This window comes from Gymnodraco acuticeps, unplaced genomic scaffold (genome assembly GCF_902827175.1).
Source record: "Gymnodraco acuticeps unplaced genomic scaffold, fGymAcu1.1, whole genome shotgun sequence".
In the NCBI taxonomy this organism is placed as follows: domain Eukaryota; kingdom Metazoa; phylum Chordata; class Actinopteri; order Perciformes; family Bathydraconidae; genus Gymnodraco; species Gymnodraco acuticeps.
In genome coordinates, this window is record NW_022990908.1 from 638,516 (window position 1) to 650,000 (window position 11,485).

Consider the following 11,485-nt stretch of genomic DNA (forward strand, 5'->3'; position numbering starts at 1 on the left):
GGTCACAATGCTCTGAAAACACTGCAGTTCTGATCGTTCAGTCGGCGACCACTGCAGGAGAAATGCAGAGAGATGAGGTCACCATCACTGACTCATATCTCCCATCAGAGGTGGAAAGTAACTGAATACATTTACTCAAGTATTGCACTATAATGTTCAATCGCTGCTCCTTTACTCTACATTTCCTGAGAAAAATATTGTACTTGTTGCTCCACTGTGTTTATCAGATGGCTGTTGGTTAAGACGTTACAATGAAAATCATGATAAGCCTATTAAAAGCTACGTTCTGCTTAACAGAAGAGCCAGTGGTTCTCTTTCCGTCTCTCACCCTCCTGACTTTCTTGCAGCTAAAAAGATCCAAAAGATGCTTTCGCCACTTTTCTGAGAGCATATACAGAATAGGGTTCATACAGCAGTGAAAATAAGCAAGTACACGACAAATACTAAAGGCTATAATCAAACGGTTCAATGCATTACAGTTTTCAGGTACATTGAGGGACACGATTATAGACATAATATTGTAAGGTACCCAGCAGATGATGAAGGCAGCAACTATACATAACACCACCACTACCGTCCTGTGCTTTCTTCTGTTTGAAGCCTGCAACACTGTCTTGAGGATGGCAGAATAGCAGAAAACAATGATGGATAACAGGAAGAAGAAGAGACACTGCAAGTTTAAAATCATAGTCCACATAAGACAGGGGTGTCAAACTCAATTTCAACTCGGGCCACATTAGCATTATGGTTGCACTCAAAGGGCCAATTTTATATATAAGAATAAATATTTAATATATATAAAATAATGTATTATATTACATTATTGCCTCTGCATTGGATTATTATCGGATAGGGTAATAACTTCATAATTAACTATGTCTGAAAGCAGAAGTCTAGGGCAAACAATTGCAAGTCTCTTCAGTGATCATTTGACAAAATGATTTAAAAAGAAAAGCCAAATTCTGGAAAAAGAAAAAAAAATAAGTGCAATTTTGGAAAAAAAGTAACATTTTGTAAAAAAAAGTCAAATTCTGAGAAAAAAGTCAAATTTGAGATGCATTGTGGGACATGTAGTTTATGGGCAATGTGCTTCTGTAAAGCGGCATGTACGTATAATAAACATAATATATTCTTTGCAAGTTTTTGTGGGGCCACATGAAATGAAGTCGCGGGCCGGATTTGGCCCCCGGGCCTTGAGTTTGACACCCCTGACATAAGACATCAGATTCAAACACATGGAACGACCACCCCAGTCTTCCACCGTGACTTTGGTAGCAGCATATACAGACAAATAAATGCTGATGATCCATGCAGCTGCACAGCTCAATGCTGCAAACCTCTGCCTCCTTACTTTGTTTCTTGGCATGTTGTGCAGCACCACAGTTATGAAACGGTCCACAGTCATGGCAGTCAGTAGAATGACGCTACTGTACAAACCAACAATATTTGTCACTGTCACAAATGTGCAGGCAAAATGACCAACGACCCAGTCCTGCAGCCGAGAGACGGCCCAGAATGAAAGTGTGACTGTGATCATCAAATCGGAGCAGGCAAGGTTCAGGACAAATAGATTTGTGAAATGTTTTAAGTTCTCATAGAGAAAGAGGACATAAGAGAAGGCAGTTTCCTATGATACTGAGGATGAAGATCAAAATGTATGAGGAGGTTTCAAAGGTTTCCAAGTCAAGCAGCAACTCAAAGACTTCAGAGCAGTATTCACCTCCGATGTTCACTGTGGAGTTGTTGAATGCCATTGTAAGTTGTTTTCTGGGAAACATAAGCAGAAAAATGTAATTGGCAAATTGAGCAGATATCTTTAACCTTCAGAAAAATGTTGTTTTAAAAGTAAATCCTAGAAAAATATAACAATAACAATATGGTTCAACAGGAGCTTCTGTAAATAGTTTTGTAAATAGTTTTAATATTTATCATAGTAATCATTTTCAGTCTCCCACTCTGTCTCAATTTAATTTATCATTTCTTTGCCCCACCATATGTTTTGTTGTCCAAGGGCACTCATTTGGTCTGTGTTGAAGATTGTTTTACACTTTAGATTAATCAAATTGTGTTTTTTGGCTGAATTAATCTTTTTCTGTTGAACCCTAACCCTCTTTGTTCTCCTTCTCATTCATTTTACTTTGTTTTGTTCTAACACACATCCCACATCACATCACTTTTTCCATACACTGTTCTTAATACTTGTTCACACATTTGTTCGTCCCTTTTACTTTGTTCTTCCTGTTGTTCTTGTTCAAACACATATATCAATTGTTCGTCCACTGTTGTGTTAAAATGATATTCATAGTCTTAACATGATCATGCTACCCATGCTAACATGAACACAAGCGTTTCCCTCCAAAAATGTAAAAAAGTAATAGGCTACCAAGCTTTCCGTTGTCACCCTGCCTCTCCAAATGCAAAACTGTCAATAAAAAGTAAGCAATAATGCAATTACAGCTGAAAAAGTACTTGGGTGTGTGTTTTTTTAATATATATTTACCATTCAATAACGCAATCGCTGCTGTCTGTCTGTCCCATAGATATGTTGCACTGTTGAACTGTCTTTAAGCTTTTTTTATCATTTAAAAAATATTTATTCTGTTTTTTTAGAGGTCTATGACTCTATTCTAACAATTAATATATATTAAAAGAAAAAGATTTAATGGAATTACTTTGGCAAAAAATGTGATAGTTAATGTAAACTAAGGCTTTTGCAAAGTAAAATTACGTTCTTTTGTTTGTGTTTTACTTGTAAATGGTCTTAGATATACGGTACTTTTTTGTAATAAAAGTAATTTTCTGTATTTTAGCTTTTCTTCATCATTTTTTAAAGATAAATATTCTGTTTTCTAGAGGTGTATGACTCTATTCTAACAAATAATATATGTCAAAAGAAAAATATTTAATGTAAAATTACAGTAATAGAGGCTACTTGTGGAAAGGTAAGTTACTGTTTTTTTTACATGTTATCTCCGTATTTTATTTTACAGTTTTTTTCCCTTTTTTTAACGGACATGTTCTGGCGCCCCAGCTGCCAGAACATTTTCGTGTTTTTTTTAACAATTTTTCTTTTTACAGTGTATGTTAAGATTAACCAAAATTGGTGACATGTATATTGGTGATGTTCTGATTTTAAAACATAACACAGAAATCGCAGGAAGGAAGGATACACTCCAGAAATATGTTTTGATCTTGTTTATAGTAGCATGGAATGAGGATGATGATGATGATGATATGTTCAGGCAAATAAAAACAAATGTTTTACAAATTCCAAATTGATCAAAACAAATATATATAATATTTTGAAATTAAAATATGTTCCGTTTTGTTTGCAAGACTCCTAAAGGTGACAATATAACAACTACAGTAACAACTGAGATAGATGATTTCATATGAAACCATTAAGTGAAATGCAGTGAAGAAGTGTTTCACATATTATCTACAGTACATTGCATAATCAATGTATCAACGTGAATTTGAAATCACATGAATATACACCAAATGATACAGAGCTGATCACATATCATTTTTTAAACCATTTTTAGAACCAAGTCATTTTTAGAACCAACTCATTTTCAGAACCATCTTACAAAGCTATTGAACCTAAATAAACTCGCATTTGTCACCCTGTCCACAATCTAGGATAGCACATTTTAAAACAATACTGAGAAAGCCTAAACATTTGTTAAAAATTGACATGTTAGGTTTACATTTATAGAGACTTACATAAAAGTAGTCCCCATAATATCGTTAAGGAAATGTGAACACCATATTAAACTAGTTCAAAACAAATATTATACTAAGTATTAATTGATGCTTTCATATTAGCGATGAATGTCTAGCTGCAGGTTGGTTCCAACACAACAGCAGAGCTTTGTGCTTTAAAAGCTACGTTCTGCTTTACACAAGAGCCAGTGGTTCTCTTTCTGTCTCTCACCCTCCTGACTTTCTTGCAGCTAAAAAGCTACTTATTCTGTAAACAACAACAACAATTCATTTTTACATGGATCCTCAATTGGAACAGGATCTGTTTGCAAATCTTTATTACAATTACAATTATTCATTTAAAACTTTGAAACAGCCAGAAACAGTGTTTTCCACTAACTGATGTAACTACTTTTAGTTAAATTGACTAGCTACCTAAAACTGATCAAATAAAGCCGAAATATGAAAATCGGAATACAAATATTAAGAACTTGCATTTGAAGTCTGATATCCAGAACCTGTTTTAAAGAAATACTGAGAAAGAGTAAACTACTGTTTAAAATGTAAATGGTTATCCTATGTTTACAGAGAATCATAAAAATAGAACCCCAATATCCTAAAAGATACTGTAAGCAATTGCTGTTAATGTACAGCCAATTTTCAACACTAATCTACTGTATTCATGTAATACGGTTTTGTACTGTAGTTAGTTAGCAATGCATTGTGGGCTGGCCAATGTGAAGCAGCAGCACAGGGACCCTAAACAGTATGCTAATATTTGAAATTACACAACAGTATTTTTGGGAAATTGGTGGTAATATTGGGGCTGGATAAGAAACGTCATTAGGAGAGCAGCTTCTCCAGAGAAGGACGCATTTCGGAGGACATGTGCGGATCAACAAAGAAGTCTATATATAGAGGTACAGTACAGCGCTGCACCACCAGTGTCTGATTTATTCAAATAACAACCTTGTAACTGGGAAATACTTAAATGCTACATTTCAAATGTTTACAATCCATCACTAAATTCATGGCAAACCAATTTTAACATGCAATAACACTAAGACGACATTAGTTGCATTGAACTGATCTTTTTAATAAGTTGTACTTACAATTTAGTGAGAAACATGGGCTTGTGCTTCACTGAGTGCTTTGTCATTCTCGGTGACAGGGAGGCAACTGCAGTTATTACACTTCGCGTTTTGAAATATGTACAACTCAAATAAAATAAAATAAAACAACAGTACATTAATTAAATACATTTGACATTTAGCTTGAGCTGGCTTTAATACTTTCTTTATGGTATTCAAATTGGGCTCAAGTAGAACCTTTACCCATGTATTTAGCTAGTTCTGAAAGAATAATCAACATTGTGCATAACAAGATAAAGCACTATCTAACACCTCTATCAGCTGACGCCAACAGGCAGGAACAGGGAGACACAGCAGCCCAAGGTTGCAGGCTACTCTGAAAAATATAAATCATATACTGGTTTGTTTAACACCTGTATGTTTACCACATCATTCCATATTATGTTTTTTTACAGTTTTGATGTCTTCGGTATTAATCTACAATGTAAAAAAATATCTAAATAAATCAAAACCTTGGAATGAGAAGGTGTGTCCAAACTTTTGACTGGTACTGTATGTCATCAAAGGTTTTCAAATGCTGCAGCAACTGTCATGGGGGGGCTGTGTGTGTGTGTGTGTGTGTGTGTGTGTGTGTGTGTGTGTGTGTGTTGTACATTCCTGCTTTTTTAAACTTTTTGCACCACAATTCTTTCTCAATGTTCTTCCAATGAAACTGCCACCCTGTCAGGGTGTGTGACTTCCAAAGAACTGATTGCACAATGACCCACAGTATCTCTATTCTCTATATTAGTGGTTCGCAAACTTTTTTCAATAATGTACCCCCTTTGAAAAAAAATGTCAGCCAAGTACCCCCTGATCAGCGCAAAAACTATTTGTTAGGGACAAAATGCCTATATAAAGCCCTTTACTTGATCTATGATCAATGTATCAATAAGAATTTGAACTAACTCAACATTATCGAAATGATATAGAGCTGATTGTCCTTTTGTAAAAGCACAGTTTGATTGGACATTAAAAGATAAAATAAGCGGATTTTGTTAAAAAGTATGGTTAGATATTGTAGATTACATATAATGCTTTGAACAATTACTTCTCTTACAGAGTCAATGGGTTTATTACAACAAATTTGAGACAACGTCTACGGATATGACTGCTTATACTGCTGGTATTCAAACAGTGTTCAGTTGGTGTGTAAGGGCCCAACATGTGCCAACAAAATATCCCAGAGAGCATTGCACCACCAGCCTGAACCGTTGACTCAATGCAGGATGGATCCATGGCTTCCTGTTATTCGCGCCAAATTCTGACCAGCAGCAGACATGGAGATTTGTCAGAACACGCGCTGTTTTTGAAATCTTCTCTCCAGTTTCTGTGAGCCAGGAGTAAAACCTGTGTGTTCTCCATCTGCTGTACGCCCTCAAACTTTAGCATTTAAGTTACTGCCACCTTTCTGTCAGCTTGCACCACTTTATTCTCCTCTGACCTCTCTTAGTAATAAGAGAGCAAACTAATGAAGAAGCTCCTCCTTTGGTTTCATATTATTCAGAGGTGTTGCATCATCATTCCAGTGAAGGCATGAATATGTTGATATTGTTGATGTTCTGCTTTAGAACATAATCTCTAAACAGCAGGAAGGAAGGATACACCCCAGAAATATGTTTTGATCAATTTGATTGTAGCATGGAAATAATAGTGATGATGATGAAATGCTCAAGAAAATATAAACACATTTTTGAGAAAAGATATAACATTTTGAAAATAAATAATGTTCTGTTTTGTTTGCAAGACTCCTAAAGGTGACAATATAACAACTACAGTAACAACTGAGATAGATGATTTAATATGAAACCATAAAGTGAAATGCAGTGAAGAAGTGTCTCACATAATATCTATAGTACATTGCATAATCAATGTATCAACGTGAATTTGAAATCACATGAATATTTACCAAATGATACAGAGCTGATTGTTTTTTTTATGCACAAAACTTTTTTGGAAATTAAAAGGGGAAATAAATGGAATTGGTTTACATGTTTGAATAAATAGTGTACATCACATATCATTTTTAGAACCATCTTACAAAACTAATGAAGCTAAATAAATGTGCATGTGTCACCCTGTCCCAAATCTAGGATGGCACATTTAAAAAGAATACTGAGAAAGTGTAAACTGACATGTTAGGTCTACATTTATAGAGATTTACATTTAAGTAGTCCCCTTAATATCTTTAAGGACATTTGATCACCATCGGTTAAACTAGTTCAAACAAATATCATATCAAATATTAATTGATGTTTTCATTTTAGCATTGAATGTCTAGCTGCAGGTTGGTTCCAACACAACAGCAGAGCTTTGTGCTTTAAAAGCTACGTTCTGCTTAACACAAGAGCCAGTGGTTCTCTTCCTGTCTCTCACCCTCCTGACTTTCTTGCAGCTAAAAAGATCCAAAAGATGCTTTCGCCACTTTTCTGAGAGCATATACAGAATAGGGTTCATACAGCAGTGAGAATAAGCAAGTACACAACAAACACTAAAGGCAATATTCAGGCGTTGCCTTGCAAAACAGCTTTGAGGGTTATCGAAGAACACGATTATATGCACAATTATGTAAGGTACCCAGCAGATGATGAAGGCAGCAACTACCGCCACTACCGCCCTGTGCTTTCTTCTGTTTGAAGCCTGCAACACTGTCTTGAGGATGGCAGAATAGCAGAAAACAATGATGGATAACAGGAAGAAGAAGAGCAGAGACACTGCAAGATTAAATGCAAAGTCCACATGGTATGCACACACCGAACGACCACCCCAGTCTATCACCGTGATTCTAGTAGCAACATATACAGAAACAGAAATGCTGATGATCCATGCAGCTGCACAGCTCAATGCTGCAAACCTCTGCCTCCTTACTTTGTTTCTTGGCATGTTGTGCAGCACCACAGTTATGAAACGGTCCACAGTCATGGCAGTCAGTAGAATGATGCTACTGGACAAACCAACATTGTGTGTCACAGCCACAAATGTGCAGGCAAAATTACCAACGTCCCAGTCCTGCAGCCGAGAGACGGCCCAGAATGGATGTGAGACTGTGAACATCAAATCGCAGCAGGCAAGGTTCAGGACAAATAGATTTGTGACATTTTTCAAGTTCTCATAGAGATAGACGACATATAAGAGAAGGCAGTGTCCTATGATACTGAGGATGAAGATCAAAATATATGAGGAGCCTTGAAAAGCTCTCAAGTGAAACAGCAACCCAAAGACTTCAGGGCAGTAGTCTTCATATCCGATGTTCACAGTGGAGTTGTTGAATGCCATTGTAAGTTGTTTTCTGGGAAACATAAGCAGAAAAATGTAATTGGCAAATTGAGCAGATATCTTTAACTTTCAGTAAAATGTTGTTTTGAAAGTAAATCCTAGAAAAATATAACAATACAGAAAATAATTATGTAGTAAGAACATTGCCCTTAAATATGGAAATCAATTACAGTAAATATTAAGCAACTTACCCATAACAACGACTGTCACTTCATGTGGTGAATATGATTGTGACGGAGAGGTTGAGCAATAAAAGAGAAAACTCATGCAGTAACTCCGCCTTTTGTTTTAATTTATTCAGAGTTGTTGCCTCATTATTCCAAGGAAGGCATGACTACACTATAAAACAATGTTTTTTTACAATTTTTATTGTATTTCATAATTACAGGAAGTCATATTACATTTACAAGAATAAACGGTTTATTGAAATGTGTGATGTATTTTAACATAAAAAACCTGTAGAAATGGAATACATTATTTATCTGTTTTTTAGCAGTTTTTAAATGTGAATTTAACCCAAAAAAAAATTATAATTGCAAGAAAATGTATGAGTAAAGAAAGAAATATTTTGTAATTTTGCTTAATTTAACCACTACTTTACATTGATCCATCCATCCATCCATCCATCTTCTCCCGCTTATCCGTGGTCGGGTAGCGGGGGTAGCAGTTCCAGCAGAGAGCCCCAAACTTTCTTTTCCCTGGCGACATCAACCAGCTCTGACTGGGGGATCCCAAGGCGCTCCTAGGCCAGCGAAGAGATATAATCCCTCCACCTGGTCCTAGGTCTACCCCTTGGTCTCTTCCCAGCTGGACGTGCCTGGAACACCTCCCTAGGGAGGCGCCCAGGTGGCATCCTAACTAGGTGCCCGAACCACCTCAACTGGCTCCTTTCGACGCGAAGGAGGAGCGGCTCAACTCCGAGCGGCTCAACTCCGAGTCCCTCCCTGATGATCGAACTTCTCACCTTATCCCTAAGGGAGACACCAGCCACCCTGCGGAGAAAATCCATCTCGGCCGCTTGTATCCGCTTTACATTGATAAACTGGAAAAACACAGGTATTGACTATCCTATTATAGTAAAAAACTACATTTTAACACATTTTGACTTTCACTTTATTGCTACATTTGTATTAATTTGAAGATTTAATTGTTAAATATGTGAATTTCATGTTATAAAAACTGTGTAAAACCATAGAGTTAAACAAACTTGACTGTTATTAACCCTCTGGAGTCTAAGGGTATTTTCTCGATTTTTAGATGTTTTCTTAAATCACCTTTTAAATGTATTTCTTCTAACATGGCCCCCATGTGTTACATATCAAAATGTTCAGGACAATTTCTGGTCTTGCTATATATGCATATTGCTCACCTTAGAGCACTGTTTGATGAGATAAGTAGCTGAAAAGCATAAGATTTGACATCGGATTTTCGGAAAATCTTCAAAACTTTTGTGAAAACACAAATGTGATCGAATTGTTTTGGTGTTTTAGATTTGGTTACCAAAGTCTTAGGATCACAAAAGCAGTGAAATATTTGAATTACACTGTATATAAATGTGTTATTCATGTCTAAAATGAAAAAAATTCAATTTTCGAATTTTGAGTAAAATAGGTGTTTATCACTCTACTTTCACCAAAGCAGGGACTGAGATACATTAGGACTGAATAATGACTTCATATTACATACCAAGGTTCATGTGATGTGTACAAATACAAATTGAGCATTCAACCTATTTTTTCAACCAACAATTTATTATAAATATGTTTTTTTCAACCAACTATTTATATAAATATAAGAAACTGGAAAATCTAACTATTTACAATATTGAACATCAGAACTTTCAACCAACTATTCATTATAAATGTCAAGACAGTGTCAAGGTCTTTGTCTGTCTTCCAAGACAGTGGGTCTGGCTGCTGTGAAGATGGGGGGTGATGGTGCATGGGCTGCTGTGTAGGTGGGGTGTACAAGTGCTATACGAGACCTCCACGAGACCTCCTTGCTGGCTGGTTTGAAGGTGATGGCTGTGGTGGAGCCTTTGTGCTGAGGTGTATCTTGACCTGGTGGCAGCCGCAGATGGAGGTGGAGGCAGCTGTAGTGATGCTGGTCTGCTGGTCCTTGGTGGTGATGGCTCTGGTGAAGGCCCTTGAGCCACGGTAGATCTTGACCTGGAGGCAGGCACAGATGGATGTTCTGGCTGCTGGATAAACGCCGCCTGTGGGCCACTAGGCCCAGACAGCTGTGAAACATCTCTGTAAAACAAATTAAAATGTAGGACAATAATTACAACTAATTTCATTGAAATATAGTTCAAGTAAAATGTTGCTCAAGCACAAATAACAATGCACACATAAAAAGAAAGTTTGGGAGGTTGGAGAAGGAGTCTCTCACACACACACACACACACACACCACACACCCACACACACACACACACACACACACACACACACACACACACACACACACACACACACACACACACACACACACACACACACACACACACACACACACACACACACACACACACACACACACACAGGTATTTCCAGTTACTTTACATTCAGTATAAAATCACAGACACACATATACATAGGCTACATCTGATTACAAAGTCTCATCTGTACAGAACAGTATGATAAAATAATCGATGGCAAAAACATGTCACTGTAAATGTCTCCGTTGTGGGACGAATACATGATTAATTTAATCATCTACACATGTAATCTCACTTTTACACACCAAAATAACGTTAACACAGAGTAAACATTTGCTAATGGAGAGTCTATTTTGTCCAATAAAAAGTTCATGACTATCGATAAAAAATATATATCAATAAACCTATTGTTCATTTTCGCGGTATTCCCCACATATTGTCAGTACACTATTACTGTAATATTTACACTTACCCATGTCCAAATGGATCCTTGTTGTTGTCTTTGTATTCTTCTTCTTCTTCAGAAGAGTCGAAGACTTCAGGTTCTGAGGCTCTATCTTCACTGCTGCTAGCGAAAAAAATCTCTAGCGAAGTCGGCAACTGTAACGTTTTTTTTAGCCATTTTCTCTGTCTCTCTCTCTCTCTCCTCACAGACCTAACGTGATGGGAGACACGTGGTTTATGTTTTGTTTACTTGGTGGGTAGGTCCTTAGTGATTTCTCGATGTCCATTGGTCATTTCAGACCATGATGGCTGCCGGCCGAGATTTCCTTGACGGACACATGAATCCACCAATCCCACACAGTGTAAAGTCAAGCTGCTTTGAGCGGCCATATTGGTTGCTGTGCCATGGTTACAGTCTCACAGGAGATACCGCTGGAAAGCTAATCTTCCAGCGATTCCGCGGATATCTGAATCATATTTCTACTCCTTAT

At 36.9% G+C, this 11,485-nt stretch overlaps 2 protein-coding genes across 2 annotated transcripts; both read right to left on the minus strand.

Annotated features, from left to right (window-relative positions):
• Positions 1-238: 238 nt before the first annotated feature.
• On the minus strand, positions 239-1,778 carry LOC117557896 (chemokine XC receptor 1-like). Its single transcript, XM_034233896.1, is given in 3 exon segments — positions 239-670; positions 1,205-1,613; positions 1,615-1,778. Coding segments are annotated over 3 exon segments (1,005 nt in total).
• A 3,994-nt stretch (positions 1,779-5,772) lies between these two features.
• On the minus strand, positions 5,773-8,351 carry LOC117557871 (chemokine XC receptor 1-like). The gene is made up of 2 exons (XM_034233846.1): positions 8,303-8,351; positions 5,773-8,124 (listed from the first exon to the last, which is right to left on the minus strand). Exon 2 carries the CDS (start codon positions 8,109-8,111, stop codon positions 7,113-7,115), a length of 999 nt encoding a protein of 332 aa, XP_034089737.1. The 5' UTR covers positions 8,112-8,124; positions 8,303-8,351; the 3' UTR covers positions 5,773-7,112.
• Between the last annotated feature and the right edge of the window lie 3,134 nt (positions 8,352-11,485).

Coding starts and splice junctions, on each gene's coding strand:
- LOC117557871 (XM_034233846.1), bottom strand. CDS start 8,111: ATGGCATTCAACAACTCCACTGTGAACATCGGATATGAAGACTACTGC.